The following is a 27860-nucleotide window of genomic DNA, read 5'->3' as shown; positions in this document are numbered from 1 at the left end:
ACATATCTAATCTCTACACCTTTCATTGCTTTCTCCTCCCACTTTCCTTTATTTCCCCTTCAATCCATTTCCTTTGCCACCATCTTTCTTATTCTTTTTCACTGCCCTAAGTTAGTTTTAAATAGGCTGCGCTTAATATTACAAACAGCTACGTCCTGCAGTCCTTGTTTCTGATATGTGTAAGGATACAATATCACCAACCTCTGCTAGAATGAGATGAACCAGACTATATAATTTCTCTTCATACTTTAGGTAAGAAGCTCCTTTAGCTTTCTGAGGGAAGTTGGGGTAGTAGAGGGCCTGAGTTTAATTCCTACTGATGTTGCATGTACAGTGGATAGAATAGATCTATTACGTGTGGCACCTTAGAGATTAACACATTTATTTGAGCATAAGCTTTTGTGGGCTAAAGCCCACTTTATCAGATGCATGCAGTGGAAAATACAGTAGGAAGATATATATACCGAGAACATGAAAAAATGGGGGTTGCCATACCAACTCTAATGAGACTAATCAATTAAGGTGGGCTATTATCAGCAGGAGAAAAAAAACTTTTATAGTGATAATCAGGATGTCCCATTTCAAAGTTGACAAGAAGGTGTGAGTAACAGTAGGGGGGAAATTAGCATGGGGAAATAGTTTTTAGTTTGTGTAATGACTCATCCACTCCCAGTCTTTATTCCAGCCTAATTTAATGGTGTCCAGTTTGCAAATTAATTCCAGTTCTGCAGTTTCTCTTTGGAGTCTGTTTTTGACATTTTTTGTTGAATAATTGCAACTTTTAGGTCTGTAATTGAGTGTCCAGGGAGGCTGAAGTGTTCTCCGACTGGTTTTTGAATGTTATAATTCTTGACATCTGATTTGTGTCCATTTATTCTTTTACGTAGAGACTGTCCGGTTTGGCAAATGTACATGATGACATGTATCCCATTGGTAGATGTGCAAGTGAACAAGCCTCTGATAGTATGGCTGGTGTGATTAGGTCCTATGATGGTGTTCCTTGAATAGATATGTGGATACAGTTGGCAACGGGCTTTGTTGCAAGGATAGGTTGCTGGTTTAGTGTTTTTGTTGTGTGGTGTGTGATTGCTGTTGAGTGTCACTGAGTCCCCGGGCAATGCTCTAGAACTGCTCCCTACGAAGCCAGTCAGGACTCTGGTGAAGTCTCCTTTCTGGGAGAAGACTGTCTGCAGGGCAAAAAGCTCTCACAGCTTCCACCTTCCTCGGTCTGACCTCGGACCATTCAGCATCCTCTGCCCCTCCGTGCGCTTCCCACAGTGAGTGGCCCAGGCGGGGTCCTGGGGAAGCCAGAGGGTCCTGCACCCCAACTTCGCAGTCAGACATGACTCTTAGCCAGCCAGTAAACAGAGGTTTATTAGATGACAGGAACATGGTCTAAAACGGAGCTTGTAGGTACAAGAGAATAGGACCCCTCAGCTGGGTCCATTTTGTGGGGCAGTGAGCCAGGCAACCACGTCTGCACTCACTCCTCGTCCCCAGCCAGCCCCAAACTGAAACTCTCTCCAGCCCCTCCTCCTCTGGGCTTTGTCCCTTTTCCGGGCCAGGACGTCACCTGATCACTTTGTCTTCAACGCTTTAGCTATCACCTTTCAGGGAGGAAGGGCCAAGCCATCAGTTGCCAGGAAACAGGGTGTTGGCCATTCTCTGTGTCCAGACCCCTGCACACACCTGCCCTCTAGGGCTTTGCAACGATCATACACCGTTATCCCACCACCTAAATACTTAACTGCTTAGGGGAAACTGAGGCACCCCCACAATATTCAGAGAAAACAATAACAGTCCCACTTCATCACAGTGAGTATTTGGTTTAGGTTGGGGAGCTTTCTGTAAGCAAGGACTGGCCTGTCTCCCAAGATCTGTGAGAGTGCGGGATCGTCCTTCAGGATAGGTTGTAGATCCTTGACGATGCGCTGGAGAGGTTTTAGCTGGGGGCTGAAGGTGACGGCTAGTGGCATTCTGTTACTTTCTTTGTTGGGCCTGTCCTGTAGTAGGTGACTTCTGGGTACTTTTTTGGCTCTGTCAATCTGTTTCTTCACTTCAACAGGTGGGTATTGTAGTTGTAAGAATGCTTGATAGAGAACTTGTAGGTGTTTCTCTGTCTGAGGGGCTGGAGCAAATGCAGTTGTATGTTAGAGTTTGGCTGTAGACAATGGATCGTGTCATGTGGTCTGGATGAAAGCTGGAGGCATGTAAGTAAGTATAGCAGTCAGTAGGTTTTCTCCAGGGAATAATGTGTGTGAATAATCCACACCCCGAACAAGGTAAATTACACCGACCTAAGCTCTGGTGTGGACGCTATGTTGGCAGGAGAGCTTCCGCCTCTCATGGAGATGGTTATTTTGCCCACGGGAGAGCTCTCTCCCATCAGCATAGAGCATCTTCACCAGACATGGCACAGTCTAGCCCTTTGAGCATGTTGTACAAACTATCTACAGAAGCAAAAAGTGTGTGACCCTCTACGTGTTAACAATCAGTCTTTGTTTGCAAATGCATTCAGCAGTCTAGGGCCTTCATAAAAATAAAATTTCAGTTCCACCAAGCTGCACTAGCAAAACCACATAAGCTATCTGCTCTATTTGTAAGAGCTCTATCCTTTGATCCCATTATAATGTGAAATGTACATAATATATAGCTATATTATCTTCTCATTCAGCTTTTCAAAACCAAGGAGTTCTACAGAATAACATCACAGTTGTGAAACAGATATGTGGAATTAATAGAATCAGATAAGGAATAAAGGATTATTTGTCTGAAATAAACCAAATATGGCAATAATCTCTGAAGGTGCAGTTACATAGCAACTGTATCCTACAGTGACATAGTATTAGTTTTTGAAGTGCAAAAGCTTTAGACTAATATACTGAAATGAGCAGAATAAATGAGCGGAGACTGCTTAGCCCCAAGTCATCTAGCCCTGCCCCCTACCTGTAGTGTTGGCAGACAGTGCAGCTATTTAGAAAGAAAAGCAGGCAACAGCAAAGTACAACAGGGAGTAGAATTTTCTAGAGGATTTCAATTCCAAATGTGATTGCAGGGTGGAGGGGAGGGGATATTTAAGGGTTTTGCTGCAAAATATGTTTTACAATCTGAAATCGTTTAAATGACAAAAGAAACGTGATACTCTCATTTTCCCAGTTCCCCTACTTCCACCCTCCCAAATTCCTTCTGCCTTAAACTGTGCCAAGAGTTTTCACCTTTCGGTCCCAAAGCTATTTACAGAGAAGGACATGCCTCATTATTCCCATTCTACTCTTGGGGGAATCTGAGGAACATAGCCTTGCTCAGTCACACAGCAGAGCAGTGGCCCAGCTGAGAGTCCCACTCCAGCTCTAGTCCTCGGACCACCAGCTGCCTGAATCAACTCTAGCTGCAGCCACGGTGACTGAGGTTAAGAGGCGGGGTGGTAAGGCCAATAGCACCATTAATCCACTGCTACTGCCGTGCCACAGAAGCTACATGGGGCTGGAAGGGAGGATACCGCCCAGATCTGAACCAAGCCTGGGGCTCTTTACTCCAGCCCAGGGAACCCGCCGGGTTGAGGCACGTGCTGTAGCTCGAGGCCCCCAGTCAGAGCAGCTACGTGACAGGCGCGCAGGGCGGGGCGCTCTCGCCCCCTCCCGTCTGCCTTGCTCTGCCCGTCTGTCTCCGCGCGCCCGCCCCTACGGCTCTTGCTCACTCCCCATTGGCGGGCGCGCTAGCCTGGGGACAGCGGGGGCGGAGTTAGGGGGCGGCCCGCGAGCGCTTGCCGGTCGCTGGCCCAACGGCGCCTGCCGCGGGGGCCGGTCCCTGCAGCTCGCCGCGCCGCCTCCAGCCCGGCCCCGGCCGCTCGCGGCCCAATGAGCGCGACCAGACCGGAGCCGCCCCTCCGGCGGTGGCGTGAGGAGCGGCGAGGCCCCGGCGCGCTGCGGGTCGCCTCCAGTGGGTGCTGGGCCGGCAGCGCGATGGTGCCGGGGGCCGAGGGCAGCGGCTCCGCGGGCTGCTTCCCCTTCCCTCCTCCTTCCCGCTAACGGGCGCCTGAGAGCCGGGACCCGCCCTGGCGCGCGGGGCCGAGCCGGTAAGAGGGGAGCCGTCGCGGGGTCTGTATCGGCCGAGCAAGGGCGGAGAGGTCGGTCTGTCGGGGCAGAGCCCAGGGAGGCCCCTGTCAGCGGCAGGCGGGGGCTGGCTGAGGCAGCGGGGGCTGTAACCCAGGCAGCCGGCTAGAGGCCCGGCGTGGCGCGGGGAGACCCAGACCCCTGTTCCGGAGCAGGTGCCTGGCTCGCCCCTCTCAGGCGAGCGAGAGGCTGTTTCCCGGCTTCGCTTCTCGGCGCCTGTGCGAGGAGAGCGGGGGAAGAGACTCCCCTAGAGGCAGGCAGGGTCCCCTGCCGCAGGCCCAGGCCGGATCACTCCTGGCCGGGAGTCCCAGCCCTTCGTAGTGATCAGGGTCAGTGAAACAGCCTTAGGCATTTATGGGGAGGTGAATTTATTGCCAAGAGAAGGGTGCCAGATTTTGGCCGGTGGAGGAGAAGTTTCTGCTGAGATTTTTCTTCTAAAAACGGGATAATGTTGTTGGTGGTAATAGGCTTTTTATTTCCATAGTTTTAGGTTTTGAAAGCAGCTTTAAAATAAATGTCTCTCAAAATTACTTAATTCTGATTCTTTGTATTTATACCAGCTACGAATGTATTTTTGTTCAGGTACCTACCTTTCCTTAGAAAATTTATCAGACTATTTTTAAGTAAAATTTTCTTCATTATCAGCTGAAACTCATTGACTCACACTAATGAGACCCATTGAAGATGAACAAATTTTGTGAGTTAATGAGTCGGGCCCTACCAAATTCATGGTCCATTTTGGTCAATTTCAGAGTCACAGGATTTTCAAAATCATAAATTTCATGATTTCAGCTATTTAAACTTGAAATTTAATGAAAAAAAGAAAAGGAGTACTTGTGGCACCTTAGAGACTAATAAATGTATTTGAGCATAAGCTTTCGTGAGCTACAGCTCACTTCATTGGATGCATTCAGTGGAAATTTAATGGTGTTGTAATTGTAGGGATCCTAACCCAAAAAGGACTTAAGGTTGTTGCAAGGTTATTGAGGGGGGGGGGTTTGTAATGCTGCTACCCTTACTTCTGTGTAGCAGCCGTGTTAGTCTGTATTCGCAAAAAGAAAAGGAGGACTTGTGGCACCTTAGAGACTAACCAATTTATTAGAGCATAAGCTTTCGTGAGCTACAGCTCACTTCCTCAGATGCATATCGTGGAAACTGCAGCAGGCTTTATATATACACAGAGAATATGAAACAATACCTATTCCCACCCCACTGTCCTGCTGGTAATAGCTTATCTAAAGTGATTTCCAGCACAAATCCAGGTTTTCTCACCCTCCACCCCCCCACACAAATTCACTCTCCTGCTGGTGATAGCCCATCCAAAGTGACAACTCTTTACACAATGTGCATGACAATCAAGCTGGGCTATTTCCTGCATAAATCCAGGTTCTCACATCCCCCCCACCCCCATACACACACAAACTCACTCTCCTGCTGGTAATAGCTCATCCAAACTGACCACTCTTCAAGTTAAAATCCAAGTTAAACCAGCTTGATTGTCATGCACATTGTGTAAAGAGTTGTCACTTTGGATGGGCTATCACCAGCAGGAGAGTGAATTTGTGTGGGGGGGTGGAGGGTGAGAAAACCTGGATTTGTGCTGGAAATCACTTTAGATAAGCTATTACCAGCAGGACAGTGGGGTGGGAATAGGTATTGTTTCATATTCTCTGTGTATATATAAAGCCTGCTGCAGTTTCCACGATATGCATCTGAGGAAGTGAGCTGTAGCTCACGAAAGCTTATGCTCAAATAAATTGGTTAGTCTCTAAGGTGCCACAAGTCCTCCTTTTCTCCTTACTTCTGTGCTGCTCCTGGCAGCAATGCTTTCTTCAGAGCTGTTCAGCTGGAGAGCGGTGGCTCCTGGCTGGGAGCCCAGCTCTGTAGGCAGCGTTGCCACCAGCAGCAGTGCAGAAGTGAGGATGGCATGATTTGGTGTTGGCACCCTTAATTCTGTGCAGCTGCCTGCAGAGCTGGGCCATCAGTGAGCAGCCACCGCTCTCTGGGCGCCCAGTTCCGAAGGCGGCAGCGCAGAAGTAAGGGTGACGTGGTATGGTATTACTATCCTTACTTCCACACTGTTGCTGGCAGGGTGCTCCCTTCAGAGCTGGGTGACTGGCCAACAGCTGCCACTCTCTGGCTGCCCAGCTGTCAAGGCAGTGCAGAAGTAAGGGTAGCAATACTGCAACCCCCCTAAAATAACCTTGTGACGCACCCCCCTCAACTCCCTTTTGGGTCAGGACCCCCAATTTGAGAAACACTGGTCTCCCCCATGAAATCTGTATCGTATAGGGGGAAAGCACACAAAACACCAGATTTCACAGTCCATGATGCATTTTTCATGGCCGTGAATTTGGTAGGGCCCTATTAATGAGTGAACACACATGGTGGAATTGTTTGTTTTGATGTGTAGTTTTTAATTTAATGTATTATACTTCTACGTGTACAGTACTGTAGCTTCTTAAAATGAGATTTTGTATTTACAAAATCTAACTACATTTTATCAAATCTTTATTTAAAAATGAGATCATTCTGTTTGTCATTGCTTTGGTGTTAGCGGCATGGCAGTATTGATCAATTTTGTTCTGAAGTATGCAATTCTGACTGAGTATTTATCTTAGGGTTTTTTTATTTTTATTATTATTAATAAACTACACTACAAGAGGTAGAATTAACCCTAGAGAGAACCTAGTTGTGTATGTAATGTGTTTCCATTTAATTAAATGGACAATCTTTTAACTATCAGGGGTAGCCATGTTAGTCTGTATCTGTAAAAACAACAAGGCGTCTGCTGGCACCTTAAAGACTAACAGATTTATTTGAGCATAAGCTTTCGTGGGTATAAACCTCACTTCTTCAGATGCATGGAGTGAAAGTTACAGATGCAGACATAAATATACTGACACATGAAGAGAAGGGAGTTACCTCACAAGTGGAAGACCAGTGTTGACAGGGCCAATTCGATCAGGGTGAATGTAGTCCACTCCCAACAACAGATGACGAGGTGTCAATTCTAGGAGAGGCAAAGCTGCTTCTGTAATGAGCCAGCCACTCCCAGTCCCTATTCAAGCCCAAATTAATGGTGTTAAATTTGCAAATGAATTTTAGTTCTTCTGTTTCTCTTTGAAGTCTGTTTCTGAAGGTTTTTTGTTCAAGTATAGCTACTTTCAAATCTGTTATAGAATGTCCAGGAAAATTGAAGTGTTCTCCCACTGGCTTTTATGTGTTACCATTCCTGATGTCTGATTTATGTCCATTTATTCTTTTACGTAGGGACTGTCCGGTTTGGCCAATGTACATGGCAGAGGGGCATTGCTGGCACATGATGGCATATATAACATTAGTGACATGCAGGTGAATGAGCCTCTGATGGTGTGGCTGATGTGGTTGGGTCCTCTGATGGTGTCGCTAGGGTAGATATGGAGACAGAGTAGGCAATGAGGTTTGCTACAGGGATTGGTTCCTGGGTTAGTGTTTCTGTGGTGTGGTGTGTAGTTGCTGGTGAGTATTTGCTTCAGGTTGGGGGGCTGTCTAAGCAAGGAAACGGAAACAGACTTCAAAGAGAAACAGCAGAACTAAAATTCATTTGCAAATTTAACACCATTAATTTGGGCTTGAATAAGGACTGGGAGTGGCTGGCTCATTACAGAAGCAGCTTTGCCTCTCCTAGAATTGACACCTCGTCATCTGTTGTTGGGAGTGGACTACATTCACCCTGATCGAATTGGCCCTGTCAACACTGGTCTTCCACTTGTGAGGTAACTCCCTTCTCTTCATGTGTCAGTATATTTATGTCTGCATCTGTAACTTTCACTCCATGCATCTGAAGAAGTGAGGTTTATACCCACGAAAGCTTATGCTCAATTAAATCTGTTAGTCTTTAAGGTGCCACCGGACTCCTTAATCTTTTAACTGTTGCTAGTAACACTTTAATTTTATTTTTTATAAATGTAAGTAAAAATAAAATATCTCTACACATTTATAAAATATCTAGGATCTAGGTACCTCAGTGGTTTGAGCATTGGCCTGCTAAACCCAGGGTTGTGAGTTCAATCCTTGAGGGGGCCATTTGGGATCTGGGGCAAAAATTGGGGATTGGTCCAGCTTTGAGCAGGGGGTTGGACTAGATGACCTCCTGAGGTCCCTTCCAACCCGGATATTCTATGATTCGATGCCATAAATTAAAAATACACAAAATAATACAAAGGAAATAGCCACAAGCATAAATAACCATTTTAAAAATCCAGATTACTTGTGACTTTTTATGTTCTTCATTTAGTTTTTATATTTCTTTCAGTTCAGAGAAAGGAAGTCAGTTAATTACCTTGTACTTTGCTTGCAGGCCTCAGTCATGTTTTGCATGGACAGACTCTAAAACCTTCACGGAGTTCTATTGACCGGGATATGGCTGTGTAGAACAGGTTGCAGGGTGGCAGCCATACTGTGTATCACCATAGTGCTGAGTTTGGGTTTCAAACAAGGCAGGAGAATGCTTCTGGTTTTTAAAAATATTTTTCCACAGTTTGAATAAATTCTGTAAATTTGTATGGATTGGGGTTTTTATAAAAGCTCGTCTTTACACAACTTAAATTTTGGACCAAATTTAAGGTGACTGTCTTCCTTTAAACCGTGACAACACTTTAAAACACTAAGGAGGCAGTCAGTCCCATTGACTTGAATGGGACTGCTCGCATGAGTAAAATTACATATGTGTAAGTGTTTGCAGGAATGTTCCTAAAGTTGTAATGAGGTACAAAATTGAATATGGCCCTAGGCCACTGTAGTTTATCAACCCTTTAATTTGTATCTGATTTAAAGAAGAACAAGAAGTAAGGTAGCACTATGGGTGCAAACTGGAGACTTTTGCTACTCCACAGATTCTGTACTTGTCTTAGCCATTAAGAAGTAGAGCCATCTGAATAAATCATTTTGCAGAAAAGTAATTAAATAAAGAATATGGGTGTGAGGGCTGCTTATTAAATATCTGAGAGCTGATCTTTCTTTTCTTTGTATAATTTAATCTGCTCTGGTCAGACACTGTAATGTAATGCAAAAAAAGTGTTTAAAAAAAAAACGCTTCTTCCTTTTGTTTTTCTGGATTTTCACTCCAAATCTTAGCATTATATAAAAATAAATGGCAAAATATTGCCTATAAATATGCATAAACATTAATTTCTCTAAGACTGTTTAGTGTCTTCAGAATCAATATACAACAAACTATTTAAATGGTTGGGAGGATATTTTAAGTTGTATATCAAGCAAGGGGGCTCCAATGCTGTATTTTTCAAAAACACTGTCCCAATATTTGGCCCCCCAAAATACTACTTCTGGAATACTGCCAAAATGAACACTAGTGTTTTCCAGACATGATTAATATTTTTCAGGAACACACACATTGGAAACATTAAGAAGCGGACAATGTATTTTATGACATTTTTTAAGGCACTTACTGATGCCCAAACATAGAGTTCTTAATATTCAACTTAAATATTTAACTGTAACTTAATATTAAAATATCTTAAATTACAAAAAATCATTCTGAAATGATATAGTGCTCCAACAAGTAAAATTAACAGTGATTGTTAAAACAGAACATTTAAATTGCATGGAAAAGAGGCAACTAATATTAAGTGTGAAAGAGGTGAAGTGTGTGTTCTTTTGTGAAGTCCTGCAGTTGTTCCATGTGAGTATGAACTTTTTTTTTTTCTTAAGTCCTAAGTGTTGGTGGCCACACTTTATCCTGGCACTCTCATTGTCGTCTTGTCAGTTTTGAGGGTCTCTCTGGTAGCAGATGGGGGGGCCATCCAGAAAGAAGCACTGTAGCAAATATTTTAATACAATGAACAGTTTGCAGTGTTACAGTTTTTGTGTGTAAATCGTATATATTTGATTATCAGAGGGCATTTAGCTCAACTCCTCTTGCTTTCTGTGTTGAGATTAATAACAGATCAGATTGTAATAGCAGCACTATAAATCAAGTCATTGTCTTTTCACAGCTGGAAATCACAGGGGGTACTATAATGTGGCTTGTATCACCATGATATTTAAGGTGGAGATGTGATAGTAAAAATAGCTCCCAGTATAGTACTCCACCTTGATCCAAGTGAAGACTGCCTTAATCACAATAAAGCATCATATGTTGGGACCCATAATCTCCACATCATACTTTTCCATATTACAGATGAGAGCAGCTGCACTCAGGTCTATGATATACAAATTTGGTGCAGCTGTCAAACTTCTGCAGAATGATCTGTGTGGCCCTCAGCTGGGGAATTCCTGCTGTAGTTTGTGCATAACGGCTCCATAATCACTTGATTTAAAATATAGTAATATGTTGCAGTTTGGAGTAATTTCAGCATAGTTTAGCGTGTGTATATATAGGAATTTTAATCATTAAAATGCTTGTTTCATTATCTGAAGCAATAAATAAGTATTAAAGCTTTAATGGTGAAGGCCTAGAATATTTTCTAGGGATTAATGGCTGCTGTGGTGAGGTGGAGTTAATGTTCCAGCTAGTCATTAACAGGACGGTAGTTCTCAAACTTGTTCAGCTGCTTGTGCAGGGAAAGCCCCTGGCAAGCCAGCCGGTTTGTTTACTTGCCACACCCGCAGGTTCAGCTGATCAAGGCTCCCAGTGGCCAGGGTTTGCTGCTCCAGGCCAGGGGCTTTCCCTGCACAAGCAGCAACACAAGTTTGGGAACCACTGAGTTAGGAAATCCCCAACTCAGAGGTCCTCATTGCTGTTATAAGCTTAATGGAATACCTTCTCCCCCCCCCCCCCCATTTTATCTCAAGTTGTGTACTGCTAATGCATTTTTGTTTTCAGTTTCAGTTCTTTCCTAGCAGTTAATGACCAATACAGTCTTGAAGTTTGTGATCCTTCAAGTAGCTGTCTAATTAGTTTGGCAGGAACCCAGTGAAAAACAAAAATATAAAACATACTTTGTTTTCTATCATTCTACATTAAGTGGCGTAAATTGCTGGTTCGGGAAGATGGGAAATAGTGCCACCCCTGTATGACTAATAATTTATAGTTTGCATTCACAGAAGAAATATTATTTTATTAGCTTTTTCTAATATATCTTCTATGTTCATTTGTCTGAATTTTAACATTAGTTGCTTCTCCTAGCCCTTTTATTAGGGGAAAAAATGGCAGGCTGTTAAAAAAAAATTTAAAAAAATTCTTAAAAAAATTTTAGCTCTCGTGTAGAATCTGATGTTCAGTGACATTTTAATTTTTTTAGAAGGAGTTGAAGTTGCTTGTACAAGATCATAGTAAATGGCGCACATAGACCCCAATCCTTCCAAGAGTTGCACACATGCCTAACTTTATACACAAGATAAACCCAATGATATTAATGGTACTACTCCGATTGTAAGCTCTCTGGGACAGGCAGTGTCTTTGAGTGCTGTACAAACAGAGCAAATTGCAGTGGGGTCTTGGTCCATAACTAGACACTCAGACACTACAGTAATGCAAATAATAACAATAACAATTGTGTGAAAGTTTTTTGCCGGCTCATGTCAGGATTTGTCCTCAAGAACTCCTTGGCATTTTGCTTCTCTAATAGATTATAGCCCTTCTATAGACCAAATGTATTGCAGACAATAGAACAAGCATTTTAAATGCCGCTTTACCGTAATGTAAAAAATGTGACCTAAAACCACCCTTGCTTGGAAGTGAGTTGCTCATCCTTACAGATTGGGCTGAGACTATAACATATTTAAAATTTTCCTTATTTGGAAGTGAAGTCAAATCTAAGGTTAACTTCTTAAAAAAACTAGGGGGTTCCATACATTGTTGTTCTGTACACTAAGCTTATTGCATGCAATAGGGGCTCCTTCCATTCCTCATACCCCATCACAAGCTCTCTGAATGCCACCTTTCCATCCTCTCTGTTTCAGATATTTCTTGCAATCCCTTCCTCATGCTAGTCGCTCTGTGTCCCCTATTCCCCCTCCATTGTGTGTGTTTGGGTTTTTTAATACCTACAACTCACATTTGGGAGAAAAATCTTTTTTAAAGATTTGACTGTGAATTAAGAGCTGTTAAGATTGATGTGCACATTTGGGTCATCCAAGAAATTCTCAAGCATCTAGCAAAAACAGAAAACAATATTTCTAAGAAATGGGGTGTTTCTTCTCACAAAGAAATTTGATATTTAAGTCAATCCTGCAAAGAATTAAGCACACGTAAATCTACTAGCTGAATTTCAGCAGAAGCTTTAAGGTGTTGGTTTTGTCTTGTAATAACTCATTTTGTGCTTTACTGGCTGTTTGAGAGAGTGCTTCTCTCCCGATGCATCCTGTCTCGGATGCCCAAGCTAACAAATCTCTTTAAAATATGAGGAAGGGGGAAAGCAGGGCTTTCTCAGGGTGGGCTCCTGGACTTTAGAATTTACTTTTCATTGTCCCATCAGAGCCTGTATTTGGTGACTTTCAGGACATTCCACCTCTATCTGTTTCTTGGGGGTGGGAGTGGGAGGGGGACAAGACATTGATAGAAAAATGCACAGAGATAAGATCTAGTTAATTCTGGGATTGGGAGTATTTTTAGATTTTTTTTGACATTTTTTTTATTATTATTATTACTATTATTACTGTTTGTGTCCTTAACTCTTGTAATATGCAAAGTTGTGGCTGTGTCTGTACACACGCTACGTTTTTGTCTTTCAAATGTCCTCGTCTATGTTTATATAGTATATAAAATGCTTCTCCTTCTGTATTTTATATACAAAGGAATAAATATTGGTTCTAATCTTGCTGCTCGTAGTCACCCAAGACTCCTGTTCAAGTAATGGGAGTTCTGCATGAATGAGGGTTCTAGAATCAGGCCCTGAGTTTGTCACTTGACTTTTTCACACTCCTCTATATGTCCCTTACTTAGCTTAGAAAAACTTAATGTTCCTTTCTTTCTTGGCAGCACATTGCCTTCAGGAAATGGCCTCTTCTAAATCTTTGCTGAATCTTCTAACCTTCACATTTGGATCAACAATAGGATTTTTCGCATGTTACATGCTCTTTAGCATAGTGTTGGAAAAACAGGTTGTGATCCAACCTGATATTCTTCACAATGATCCCCATGGTGAACACTCAGAAGAAACTGGAAGTGATCAGCTGGAAGGACAAATGAACTTCAATGCTGATGCTGGGCAGCATCAAGGTATTTATGCTTTGTACAACGTAAAAGGAGAGGGAACATTATGATCCAATTTAACATTTTTCTTTCTTCTTTGCTAGGTGTTTATACACCAGTTTTTTCTTATCCCATGTCCACACACACACACAATATACAATCAAGTAGGTTTCCCCTCCTAAGGCATTGAATGATTGGTTTTTCTTTACTAACTTGCATTTTCTAATAAGAGTGATTTTTCAGAGAGCCCAGTACTTGCCAACTGTTGCATCCAGACTTGGAAATGGAGGTAGCGGTTTAAAGTTTGGTTCCTGGAGCTTCTTAAGTGGTAAACTACAACAAATATATATATATATATAATTTTTTTTTTCATTTGACACACATAGTACTTCATAGGCAGCTAGATTGCTTTTTAGTTTTACTTAAGCTAATTTAGGAGCATCTATAATCTGTGATTAAGTTTTTAAAATAAAAGTGAAACTTTAGAAGTAGCCCATTATTCTTTAAACCTGATCAGTTAAGCGGCTTACATTTTGGGAGGGGAAAAATGCTATAGATCTTGGTCGTCTGAAGCATGTAGTATTTAATGTCATTATATAATACTTGAAGATTCTTGAATGAAAAGTTCTGTGTAAGTTCAGAGTGCTTCACAAACATTAAGCAAACCACCTCAATCCTGTGAGGCAGATAAATACCTCTTTTTTTCAGGTATTAAAACTGGTGCATAGAAAAGTTAAATGACTTGCTTAAGGTTATACAGATCTGTGACAGCAAAGAAAATAGAGCTAAAGATTCCTAGCTTCCAGCCCTTTGCTCTACCCACTAGATCAGGGGTCTCAAACTCAAATGACCACAAGAGCCACATGAGGACTAGTACATTGGCCCGAGGGCTGCATCACTGACGACCCCTGCTGCCCCACCTTTTCCCTGCCCCCATGCCAACCCCTTCCCCAAAATCCCCACCCCAACTCTGCCCCCAGGGGGCTCAGGGCAGGGAATTTGGGGTGCAGGAGGGGTGTGGGGTGTAGCAGGGGGTTCGGCTGCAGGAGGGGTTCGGGGGGTGGGCTCCGGCCTGGCACACACTGGGGGCAGGGCAGGCTCCCTGCCTGCCCTGCCCTGCCCCGCCCCCGCGCTGCTCCGGGAAGTGGCCGGGACCTGGGGGAGGGGGGGCATAGGGGTCTATGTGTTGTCCTGGCCGCGCCTCCAAGCACCACCCCCCGCAGCTCCCAGAACGGGGAACCGCGGCCAGGGCAACACACAGACCCCTGTGTCGTCGTTGTCATCCCCCCCCGCAGGTCCCGGCCGCTTCCCAGTGCGGGCCAGGCTGAGCTGCTCTAGGTAAACGCTGTGGGGGCGGGGGGGCCACGGGGAGCTGGCGGGCTGCAGAAAATAACCCTGCGGACTGCATGTTTGAGACCCCTGCACTAGATCTTCAAGGGGAGGCTGTTTGCTTCTTTCCTCCCCCTCCCTTCCCCTAGTTTCATTTTAACACAGGCAACTTATAGAATGAAGTGAGGCTGGTGGTCTGAATTTCATGGGGGAATTAAATGACATAATCTCATAACCAAAAAATACATTCCAGCTAATTGGTGGTGAAAAGGGTAATCAGGAATCCAAAGCCATATTCATTCAGAAACAAATTAATTCTACTGTACTTTAATTTTGTTGTTCTCAGGTACTCAAAACAAATAACCATATTTATTTGCAATTCCATGCACTTTTTTACAATGGATATATTTTGTCAGACTGATTAACTGTAAAATTTAGGGCCCAATCTTGACTGCGATGAGACTACTTATGTGAGTAAGGTACTTACTTATGTTAAGGTTTGCAGAGCCAGGCCACTAATCAGTAACGTAAAACTAAATGTATTTAAACTGAAAAACACATGCAAACCTGTTTGTTCTCTGAAATGTGCACACTATTATAGTAAATTATTGTAAGGAAAATTGGCCTGACCTTGTATAAAGGTAAACAAACAGTTTTAGGACCTCATCTTGCAATCTGATCTGAACCTAAATAGAATCTCATTGACTTAAATGTTGTCAGTTGAAGTCAATGGGACACTATGGGCATGTCTGCACTACAAAATTATGTCATCCTAAGTTATATTAGCATACAGCTGCTGCAGTAATTAAATTGATTTTGTGTGTCCACATTAAGCTCCTTGTGCCAGCATTGCATGTCCTCACCAGGAGTGCTTGTACCAATTGGACTGTCAGCATGAGTCATTGTGGGATGGCCTCTGAAAGCTAGTAACAGTTGATGAAAGCAACGCTGTGTCTACCCTGATGCTGCATTGACCTAATTACATTGATTTTCTGCCTCTCGGAGAGGTAGAGTTATTAAGTCGGCATTGAGGGGCAGTTATGTCAGTGGGAGCACAATTTTAGTGTAGACACATTCTTAGGTCAACGTAAGCTGGCTTGAGTTGAACTAATTGTAGTGTAAACCATGCTTAGGTACAGGGGTGCATCTGCTTGGGTCCAATTGCAGAATTGGTGCATGAGTTTTTAAACCTTAAACATATTTAAACCTTAAATAGGTGTAGACTTTTCTCTGATTAAGTTGTCAGTGTATCTGGAAATGAAGAGTATTTCAGACACAGCAATGATGATTTTTATCAGAGTATTGCAGAATCTATTTCTTGTCTCCTTACAGTAAATAAAGATTTAATTTGTTTTCTGGTGATAAGTTGCCTTTTCTGTCTTACTTGCTGCTTTTAACTTGAAAACCAGTTTCAGTAGTTGGTGACAGTTATTTTAAAATAAGTTTGTAATTATTAACATTTAGGTATTAAAACTAAACATTTAAAAAATCTAATTTGTTCTTCACCATTGATATTTTTTTACTTGGCACGGACTGTTTAAAAAATAAAATATAAAAAATTTGAAGCCAGTCTTTTTTATTTAATTTTTTAGTCAATTTTTTAAAGTTTTCATTTGCTTCAGAAGTCTACCGGAGAATTTTTAAATAAATTTGAGTTGAATATTTTTAAATTCATGTAAGATTTTGTAAAACTGTTTGGTTTTTTTGTGAGAAGATCTTAATAGTATCCATTTTACTTCTCTTGTAAAACTAAGTAGGAATAAGTATTTGAAAATTAATTTACATTTTTTCATTCTTGAATTTAACTTTGGTCTTGCAGACCGAACAAAATGCAAAGACAAATGTTGGTCACCAAATTTCAGGTAATATAAATTGGACTGTACATGGCTTGTCTTTTGTATTAAATATGACAGAAAAAAGTTGTCCAAAACAGAAGTCTCATCTGATGCACATCTATACTGGACTTCTTCCCATTCATCTCTTTGCACTTTCTTAATGGCTAACAAAACTTATTTTTTTCTTACACATTGCTGAATCATTTCTATTGTACTCTTCCATTGGTGTTACTACTTAGCAAACACACTAAGGTATCATGGAATTTCTTTCCTCCTCTTTTTCTCTCCCCCCCCCCCCCTTTAGATGAGAACAAAAATATTGCAGAAGGACTGTATCAGAAGGTGAAAATACTGTGTTGGGTGATGACTGGGCCTCAGAATCTAGAGAAAAAAGCCAAGCATGTTAAGGCTACTTGGGCCCAGCGTTGCAATAAAATACTATTTATGAGCTCTGAGGAGAATAAAGACTTTCCAGCTGTGGGACTAGAAACCAAAGAAGGCAGGGACCAACTGTACTGGAAAACTATTAAAGCCTTCCAGTATGTACATGACCATTATTTTGACGATGCTGATTGGTTTATGAAAGCAGATGATGACACGTATGTTATACTGGACAACTTGAGATGGCTTCTTTCAAAATACAATCCCGAACAACCAATATACTTTGGAAGAAGGTTTAAGCCTTATGTGAAACAGGGCTACATGAGTGGAGGAGCAGGATATGTACTGAGCAAAGAAGCTCTAAGGAGATTTGTTAATGCATTTAAAACCAACAAATGTTCTCATAGCTCTTCTATCGAAGACCTAGCACTCGGAAAATGCATGGAGAATATTAATGTAGAAGCTGGAGATTCAAGGGACACAAGTGGTAAAGAAACTTTTCATCCCTTTGTGCCAGAACATCACTTAATCAGAGGTTATCTACCTAGAACATTTTGGTACTGGAATTATAATTATTATCCTGCAGTAGAGGTAAGTTGTTTTGGTTTTTTTTTGTTTGTTTGTTTGTTTTTTTTTAGAAAGGCTGTGTTCATTATATGAACATTTCTGAAGTTATATTTTTATATATACAGTGATTATAGCCTATTTAACTGTTCATTATTAAAATGTTCTGGGAAAATAAAATGATTTTGTTGTGAGTGCTTGAGACAGATTTAAAGGTGGAATCATTATATATTCCATTTATAAATTAAAACTTGAAAGCAAGTGCCTAGTGTACTATGAGAATAAGTTAATCTGAAATTACTTTCACTATTCTCATGTCGTAAAAGATGGACTAGATGCTCCAGTAGGTCTCTTCTATCTAACTCTTGTGCTGTATAGTTTATAACAGGATGTTGGCGGCTACTTGTTTCCTGTTGCTAAATCACATTAAAAGGCAGCTAAAATACATATATATTTTCTAATGTTACCTTTCCATGTCGTCAATTACTGTAGTTGCAACTGGGTGGTTATGCAATCGTGAATGGGAGGGAATATGTGGTCCATGAGAAAATTGAAGGTATGGTCCATGCTAGTTTGAGAATCCCTACAAAGAATTGCCTTTTGTAATTTTAGAGGATACTACTTGCCTGTCAAAGTTGAGGGGAACATGAGAAGTTTGCAGTGAGTGTAAGTGGTGGAACTTAGCTTTTTAGCACCTCTTATTTTTAAATTGCAATAACCGATTTTTTGTTAGTCAAATTCTACCAGTTTAAAGCTGAATGTGAGGTTCTTATTGTTGACCTGATTTACAGAGAAATGGAGACCTGTATATCTCATTCTAATCAATGAGAGATATAGTTCTTGAAAGTAATGATAGCTGCAGGTACTCATATCTCAAAAAATCTGGTTTGCATATAATCTCTGTAATAGCCTTATTAACAACCTAAAGATCAGGAACATAGGACTGAAAAGGACCTCCTGGTTACTGAGTCCAGTACCATGCTATCACAGGCAACCCATTATATAATCCTGTTCATAAATTTATCAAGTTCCATCTTAAAATTAGTTAGTTTTTTGTAAATTGAATAGCTGTGGTAACTATCTGTAAATGGAGTGGGAATTACACTAACACTGGGTGCTTTTGAAACTGTTCCTCTTGGAGTCAGTGGTGAAACTCCCATTTCATTTGGGAGCAGAATTAGGTTAATATTGAATACTTTTGAAATCCCACTTGCCACGTAATACCACCAAACCATTCTTGGTGTATACAAATGTAGCATGGCTGTGATAATAAAGTGATAAAATGTGCCATTTAGTAAATGGAAAAAATCTTCTGTTCCACTTTTAAGAGGCTATCTTGATAGCACTTTTAGTGTAATCTAATAGGACAATAAAAAATAGATTAAGATGAGAGGCAAAAAAATGACACTGGAACTTGCATTGTCCTGTCTTATTCCCAGAAGCAAATATTTAAAAAAGAGATAGTGGGTATGTTGTTCAAAGCTCAGTACAGTACTGTGGACTCAGCTGATTTAGTCCTCATCCTTGATTAAGAAGGACCCTTTGAATTATTTAAACACAGTTGCCCCCTAAACTGATTTTGAACATGTCTAGCTGGTGTGTAAGTCCAAATTGTGTGTCTAAGAATTGTGTTTAAAAAACAATATTCAAAAGACATACTTGCAACTAGTTTTGATAGTGAAATATATAAAATACATACAGTAACTCCTCACTTAAAGTCGTCCTGGTTAACATTATTTCATTGTTACGTTGCAGATTTATTAGGGAACATGCTCGTTTAAAGTTGCGCAATGCTTCCTTATAATGTTGTTTGGCAGCCGCCTGCTTTGTCCACTGCTTGCAGGAGGAGCAGCCCATTGCAGCCAGCTGGTGGGGGCTTGGAACCAGGGTGGACTGGCAGCTCCCCTGTGCCGCAGCTGCCCAGCAGGCTATCAGTTGGCAGCAGTTCAGTTGTCCCTCCCCCCACTGCCATGTGCTGCTCCTGCCCTCTGCCTTGGAGCTCTTCCCAGGAGCCGCCTCCTTGCTGTGCAAGGGGGAGGGAAAATGGGAGCTAATGTCAGGGTGTCCCCCTCCCCCCTTCTCCTGCCCCCCTACTTACCCCTTCTCCATATAGAGCAGGATGGGGACATGATAGGGCTCAGGATGGAGAGAGCTTTCTCAACATCCTGGTATATTTAAAAAGGCAGTGTACTTAGAGTGGGATCAGTGTACTTAAAGGGGCAATGCGCATTCTCTCTCTCCCACACACAGGGTGTGTCTCTGTCTGCCATGCTGTCTCCCCTCCCTCCATTTGTGCTGCCTTGTAGAGTGTGAGGCTACATTAACAACAATGTATTAACCCTTGAGGGCTCAGCCAAATTCTAGTTCATCATTTAGCAGTAAGTCATTCCCTGGGAAATATCCCACCCTCTGATTTCACCACCTCAACCAAGTTTCACAATCATAATTGCTGTGTACAGTATTAAATTGTTTAAAACTTATACTGTGTGGGTGCACATATATATAAAAATATAGTTTTTTGTCTGGTGAAAAAAATTTCCCTTGAACCGAAACCCCCCCCCCATTTACATTAAGTCTTATGGAGAAATTGGGTTCGCTTAACATTGTTTCGCTTAGTTGCATTTTTCAGAAACGTAACTACAATGTTAAGTGAGGAGTTATTGTACACATTAAATTTAAAGTCGTCAATGGAATGGTCTCACAGTGGAAATTGTGGAAGCAAGTTGATGGGCATGTAAAAGTTAACTTTTTTAATGTAAGTGTTTACTCCAGCTTTGGTAATCTTTAATTTTTCTATATCTGCATATTTTTAGTCCAATCTCAAGGACCTAGAGTGTTGAGGGTGTGGAAAATATCTTTATAGACGTAATCCAGGGGTTTTCAACCTTTTTTCATTTTTGAACCCCTAAATATTTTGAATGGAGGTGCAGACCCCTTTGGAAATCTTAAACATAGTGTGAGGACCACCAGGAGTCAAAAACCACTGTTGTAAGCTAATATCCTTTTTTCTGTTGATAAATTTGGAAGAGAATTTCATGCATGAAACTGCAATTGAGGGAGCATCCACTGATAACTACCAAAATAGTTCTATGTCTTTGCTAGTCCTCCTGCTGAATGTCTCATCCGGGTGTGGTAATGGATCTAGTTTCTTTCAGCTTTGTGATTACTCGTGTTCATTTCTAATGAGTAAGGCTATGATTTAATCACAGGTGTTTTTAGTAAAAGTCACGGGCTGTGATTTTTTTGTTTGCCTGTGACCTGTCCATGACTTTTACTAAAAATACCCATGATTGAATCTTGGGGTTGAGTGGGGGGAGCCCCACAGGCCCGTGGCAGCAACTGGTGGAGGGGGCCCCACTGCTGCTGCTTGGGCCATCCCTGGAGGGGACCGGCTGCCAGGAGCCACCGAGCTGCGTCTGCTCCCGTCGCCGCTGCTCATGCAGTCCCTGGGGCCAGCCGCATCTGCCGCTGTTCAGGTGGTCCCCGGGGCCAGCAGCCAGGGGCTACCAGAGCAGCAGCCGGTGCAGCTGGCCCCGGAGCCTCTCCAGCAGCAGCCGGGGTGGCTGCCTGAACAGCTGCCTGGGGCTAGTTGCTTGGGCAGCCCTGGGTTCAGCCACACTAGCTGCTGCAGAAGTGCAGGAAGTCACGGAATCCATGACTTCCCTGACCTCTGTGACAGACACAGAGCCCTACTAATGAGTAGAACTGCTAGGTGGAAAACGTTTTTTGTAGGTGAGAAGTGCAAGTATTTTCAAAAGCCTTGTTCCATGTAACGTGTAATCTGTGTAAGGCGTTAGACTTGAGTTGTATATCGGGGATATGGCCAGCAGCCCCCGCATCAAGTTGTTACCTCATATCTTACTAGCTAAATGGTGATGGGTTTGGATAAACTTTCAAGGAACATGTAGATGCTGTAGGAAGTGGTGCTGGTGATTTAGTAAGTAGCACTCTTACTGCTTTAGCAGCGTTGAGCCAGTAAACTAGCATGCTACCTGAAGGCACTTTGGAGGTGCTATTTTCGGGATTATATATAAAACCTAGGTCCTGATTATCAATATTTTAACAATAAAACAGTGAAACTCCTAATAGTATTTTTTTTTTTTAAAGAACTGTTAGCATTTATAATTAAAGGTGCGGCATGATCTGTAGGAGTGACCATATGATTGGTTCTGAGGTTTAATATTAGCCCTGCCACTGACTCTCACTAGATCTTGGGCTAATTTCTGTGGGTTTTTTTCTGCCTCCATTTCTTTATTTTGTAGAATTGGGGGCAATACTATCCGTATCTCATGAGGGAAAGCAGGACTAATGAGTTGTGTGTTTATACACCATTTTAAACAATTGTATAAGGGGAAACTTCTCACAGACACAGTGGGGAGGGAGACATCTAACTCCCTCCTGTGTTGTTGAAAATCACTAAGTGCTAAATTTTTATTAGGCTTAAACCTCTGGTTAAAAATTAGTCTTGGTAATTTTATTTTATTTTTTTTTTTTTTTGCTTTAAATGCTCCCTCAGTTACTGTTAAAGGACCCAGTCTTTCATGCACTCTGCACATTGCCCTATCAAAATCAGTCGGAGTTCTGCTGGTGAATGATCTGTAAGACTGGCCTAAACTATTAGTGTTTCAGTTGCAAGTGAGTGAAAGCTGCCTGAAAAGTGCTTTGATATGAAAGGTGTCAATAAATTCTATACTTTATTTCTGTAAATCTCCATATGGAATGAACATTTTGACATATTTAGCTCCTTCTTAGTAATAACTAAAATATTTATGTAGTTGCAGCAGATTCTGAATAGATACCCTGTATGATGTATCTTTAAGTATTTACATTCCAAATTAGGGGGATGGAGAGATAAAAACACACTCTTCTCTTCTCTTCCCCCCCCCCCCCCCCGGATGTAATTTCTTTAGTGCTTGGCAGTCAGTTCCCTTGTTCAAATACCTGGTCCACGCAGGTAGGAGACCAGTGATCTTGTTTTTAGTCTTTTACAGTCGTCTTCATGGTAACAGTGGGTTTTATTGTGGAATATAAAGGCATGACAGCCACTTAAGTTGCTGCTGTTGGAATATGGTGTAAATGTGCTAACACTCTTCAACAAATTAAAACCGATAATATTTAGGATCCAGTATCGAAGGATATTGGATAAACTGTTAGCTGCTTTCCAGGCTGAGTATTACCGTTAGAAAAAATAGAATTACTTTACCATATCAAATCCATGGTTCATCTAATCCGGTCATGTCTCCAAGGGTGGCCACTTACAGATGCTTCAGCAATGGACAATTCTGGAATAACTCCCCTACCAATAGGGAAGCTTCTTCCTAACTCCAGGTAGTTGGCTTATGCTCTGAAGCATGAGGGCTTACTTCACTTATAAGTTATAACTAATATAACAGAGTGTTTTGTAGCAACTGTATAAATGCTGCCCTTTTTTGGAAGCCTACTGAGTTCCTGGCTAAAAATTGATTATTTCTTTGCCATTTTCTAATCGATAACAATGCTTTACCTTTCACTTCATGACTACTTAGTTTAGTTTATTAACTAGGCTCTTCAGAAGGACTTCGTCAAAGACTTTTTGAAAGTCCAAATAAATTATATCTAAGTGTTCTCCTGTGTCCATTACTTTGACATATTTAAAGAATTTCCTGACCAGATGTCATGCTTATTTGCCTCTGTTGTATTAGGTAGGTGTACTCATAGTAGCATTGTATAGCTTAAGAGCTCGTCCTGGATCAATACCCCATGGTGCTAGGTGATGTACAAGCACATATTTCTATCATTTCAACCAGTTCATCTGAAAATGAAATCTATGGGTCTCAACAATTTTAGGATCAACCCTAGCACTTTCCTAAAATAAGAATAATAGATCTGAGACTTGCTATATTCCAGTCCTCTAGCATAGTAATTTGATTTTAATCAGAGTTTGCATATTTTTAGCAGCTTAAGCACTTCATTCTTAAATTGCTTCAAAAATCATAAATGAGTACCTTCCGTTCCTGGTGACTCATTACTATTTAATTTATCAATGTGTCCCAGAACTTTCTCTTTGACAGCTTTCAGTTTTGGACATTGTCATCTTCTAGCTGATAAGAATATCTCTTGTAGGCAGATCCCCAAAATCCACCTGATGGTAAGGACTGATTTAAAGAGAGAATGTAGTTTCCATTGTTTGAAGAATACCTGTTTGTTTCAAACTCTAGAACCCTGACATTTAACCATAGTGGGAAGCAGACTGTGTTTCTACTTCCATTCATTTGGCCTCAGTAACCATTACTGTATGCTTACATACTCAACTCCCATGCTGAGTTTAAGGATAGTAATTTCCTCACATTAGGGTCTCGTTAACTAGCTTTGATTCATTTTTTAAAATTTCTGTCAAGTTTTTAGTATCACTTTTTTTTGTGTGCACAGACTTTCCAGTGAGAGTTTGGCTAGTTTGAACTAAGGCTGGTCAAAATGTAGGATGTAATTTGTAGAAACGACAACCCACTTCTGTTCTTCAAAAATTTGAAAATTTAATTGAAATTGGGAACAAAAATTGAGCAGCTTCAGTTTAAACAGGGTGGCAGAAAAATTAGAGATTTGAGGGGTTATCCATTGTTGCTCGCTATTTGCATCCAAGCAGAAATCTGTCAGGTACCTTGCTAGCACCAGGTCTTTAAACAAAGTACTTCAGCTGTTTTGGCTGTTTCTGGTATCTTTGTTTTAACTGCAAGGCTGGAGACTTGCAATTGAATTAGAAATATGGAAACCAAACTGAAGATGTCCTGGAGAATAGGTGAGGAAAATGGAAGGTAAGGAAAAGTGGATGTAGAGAAACCTGAGAGGAGATTCTGGGAAGCAGAGTCCACACAGATCAGTTACTGCACAACACATTAGTGAGTTTTAGAAATTACACTGTGCTCACTGTACACCGGACATGCTCTTAGTCATGTTGTCACAGAAACTATCTAAAGCACATCAAGCATTCTTGAAAGATGTTGTTTTCCATTTGGGGATGATCAAGCAAAATAGTATACTAGGGTCTGAGTACTCTATTCCTGCAAAATTTAGGCTTTGCAGTGTGAATTATTGATAAAAGTGAATTGTTTGATAAAGTGAAGCCAAATATGTATTATTTACACTGTAGAGAGAATTATTTTTAACATTTTATGCACATTTTGAAATGTCCTCTGAGTCTTTTTGTTTGTTTTTCCCCATTTTTAGGGTCCTGGATGCTGCTCTGATCTTGCAGTTTCATTCCACTATGTTGATTCCATAACTATGTATCAGTTGGAATACTTGATTTATCATCTCCGACCATATGGTTACCTATACAGGTACAATCCTGACTCACTCAAGAATCTAGAAAAGCAAATGACAAGCAAAGCAGAGGATAATGATGCAAAAGCTAAAGCAGAAAACTCCTGAAACTGAATCAGACTTCTACTCAATATGTGGAACAGTGCACTGACAGAAGTATCATGGAGTGAAAAGCAGCTACATCTAGCTCAGACAGGACTCTGGAATTGCTAGTAGTAATTCTTTTTGAATTTTAAAAGCTCTGTGTTGGTCTTCCTCTGTAACTGCAAACTACAGGTTTCGTTGTGCAGTTCTTATTCATGGGGATAGTGGGACTTTTCACATGTTAGGACTGCAGAATCAGGTCCTAAAGCTTTTACGTGATCTGTGAAATCTGAGGTGGCTTTTTTACAAATTCTTCATGTTTATATTATTGCATTAAAACAAATGGATGGTGGTGAGGTTCAAGCACGATTATACAGTATTTTCTAGTCATTTTTGTTTTTGCCCCCGTTCCCCTTCCCATTATTTTGGATAAGTACTAGTGTTAGAAATCTTGGGCTACATTGGTCCATCACTTTGAGATGGTGATGATACTGGAGAAATTTGATGTGAAGTAACTGGGCTGAAAAGAGGGAAATATGTCTTCAAAACCTCTCCTGCCTTAAAGACAGACTTCAAACTATTTGGTGTAATTAGTAATACTGTGCCTGTTTAATGTTGAAATCTGAAGTACTTCCCAAATGAAATGAATTTGTTACTCTTTGCCTCATCATAAACTTCCCCCAAGATACTATTTGTTCTACAAAACAGACACCCAGTTGGCTTGCTCTAATTGGTGAAAAGCCCAGGAATAGCAAGACTATACATCTTGGAGTATGTTGAAGATGTGTGAAAACTTGCATACCTGCCCACTCTGTGCCTCTTGGTGTGTACTCCTTGCTTGAATGGGCACAAAATTAATCCAAAAGCTTTTTAATGTACATATGATAGAAATAAACCCCTTACAAGTGCAATTTCCTCCCCTTGTATTCATTTTGTAAGCCAAAAAATGCGTGATATAACACCACAGTCATACAATAAAGACTTGTTAGACAGCAAGGCTTTTATGCACTAGCGTACAGTAATTTCCAGATTCACCCAGTGTTACTATTAGTTTATTTCTATTTAATTTACACATTGCTTTACTGTAGGTTTTTTGGGGGGCCAGTGGGGAGGAGGGGGGTTCTTTGTTTATGGAAGTGATTTGGCGCCCAAAAAGGTACTATTTTAAATCACAGTGTACGTTCTCTTACTATGATTTTTTGAATGTTCCCTACAAATTCCATTTTATTTGGTTGTAATATGTAGTTCCACTTCTGAGGGTTTTGTCTGGTTTATAGTGTCTTTTTTCTGTGTCTTCAGTTTAAGATTTTCATGTGTCATTTTAAATTCTCTTTATTGTCTGTCTTGTGAATGTGTTGTACAGTTATTCAGGTAAGCCAACCTGAATGCAAGGACCCTTTCAAAAAGTGCATTTATTTCGTCCACTATGTGGCTACGGGGAGTAGCTCTATGTCTAATTAGCTAAAAAGGATCCACTGGTTATCTGTGAGATGGACTGATTATCAATATATTAAAATACAATCAGAGGTTAAACCAACTATAGATTTTTTTGCTCTTGTGATCAATATAGTATATACATCATTTGCCCAGTTTTATGTTCTGCCTAGCTTGACACATTGGCTGTCTTCGGTCCTCAGTTTCACAAAAGCTTCTTTATCACTTTTCTGTTGTTGCTGGTTTTCATCTTCATCATATTGGTGAGTTTGGCCAAAACCTTACTTCCCTTAGCCAGTGTTTTGATGAGGTCAAATTACTGGTTGTAAATGGCCTTACTAAAATGGTTACCACTGTCCTCTTGAGGATGTTGCTAGGAGATTTTGGGAGACTCTGGAGTAGTATGTCTGACTTTAGTGTCTCTCAAACATTATTTGCCAACAAACATCATGACTGACTTATCTGTTTTCTTCTGTTCTGCCTTGTGACATGATGCCAGTAACCACAGTATTTCATGAATGTGAAGTAAACATAGCCACTTTTGCTGCTCCTCCGTGTCTGAACACAGGATTATTTATATTCCCTAGTACCACTGTTGCCATATAGAGATTTTTTTAGTTATTTCATATTTAAATCTAAATATTTCATAATGAATATTTTTCACTAGCAGGATTGCCTCACACATAGGCTGGAATGGGTAGGAGCTTTAATGTGTGCTGTGAATTGACCTATAGAACTCTTTAAAATTTGAACCTATTGGGTGATTGAAAAGCTGTGCTTTTTATCGGAGATTATGCTGATGCTGGTCCAAAGGAGAATATTTATCATTTTGTTTCAGCTGAACTGCAGAAGGTGATTAAGTTTAGCAAGGTATTCCCATGTGAGAGTCACTCATTTAAACTAACATTAGGTCATATGAGATACAGCAACTAGGATTGCTAAATCAATATGCTAAAAGCACTGACAGCTACAGTGATTAATATATTGTTCAGATTCTTGGCTAAACCATTTTATTAACAGCTGATGGCATTTAATCTAAATTTAACAAGTTGATGGTTTTGATTTAAAATTCTTTATACTCAGCCAATATAAAAGACGTACTCAATTGCAAATCTATAGTTCCCCACTACCATTCTCTTCTCCTTCAAGGTCACCCATTGACCTGTAACAAAAAAGGAACTTCTCAGCTTGTGGTGTAGGCAGCCAATGTTTTAGTGAATTGGGTGGGCTGTGTCTTGAGAAATGCAAATCCCCTTTTCCAGTAAAGTGTTAGCAAGGATACTTCAGAAAGCATTTAGTACAGGGGTGGGCAAAGTATGGCCCGGGGGCCACATCCGGCCCTTCAGACGTTTTAATCCATCCCTCAAGCTCCTGCCGGGGAGCAGGGTCCAGGGCTTGCCCTGCTCCGTGCGTGCCATGGCTCCCGGAAGCAGTAACGTGTCCCCCTCTCCAGCTCATACGCATAGGGGCAGCCAGGGGGCTCCACATGCTGCCCCCGCCCCAAATGCCACCCGTACAGCTTCCATTGGCCGGGAACCGCAGCCAATGGGAGTGGCAGGAGTGGTGCCTGCAGATGGGGCAGCACGCAGAGCTGCCTGGCTCAGTCTCCAGGTAAGAGCTGGAGGGGGGACATTCCGCTGCTGCCGGGAGCTGGTTGAGGTAAGTGCCACCCGAAGACTGACCCCC

The 27860-nt window shown here is 41.3% G+C and overlaps 1 protein-coding gene across 1 annotated transcript; it reads left to right on the top strand.

The window, feature by feature from the left end:
- The first annotated feature begins 3867 nt into the window (after positions 1-3867).
- Positions 3868-26277, top strand: C1GALT1 (core 1 synthase, glycoprotein-N-acetylgalactosamine 3-beta-galactosyltransferase 1). The gene is given in 5 exon segments (XM_084620010.1): positions 3868-4075; positions 13036-13275; positions 16717-17384; positions 24561-24737; positions 24739-26277. Coding segments are annotated over 4 exon segments (1137 nt in total). The 5' UTR covers positions 3868-4075; positions 13036-13052; the 3' UTR covers positions 24808-26277.
- Positions 26278-27860: the final 1583 nt, after the last annotated feature.

Source organism: Lepidochelys olivacea (genome assembly GCF_965140295.1).
Source record: "Lepidochelys olivacea isolate rLepOli2 genome assembly, chromosome: 2".
Classification (NCBI taxonomy): Eukaryota; Metazoa; Chordata; order Testudines; family Cheloniidae; genus Lepidochelys; species Lepidochelys olivacea.
Note: the sequence above shows the minus strand (reverse complement) of the source record. Positions and strands in the feature narration are given on the sequence as shown.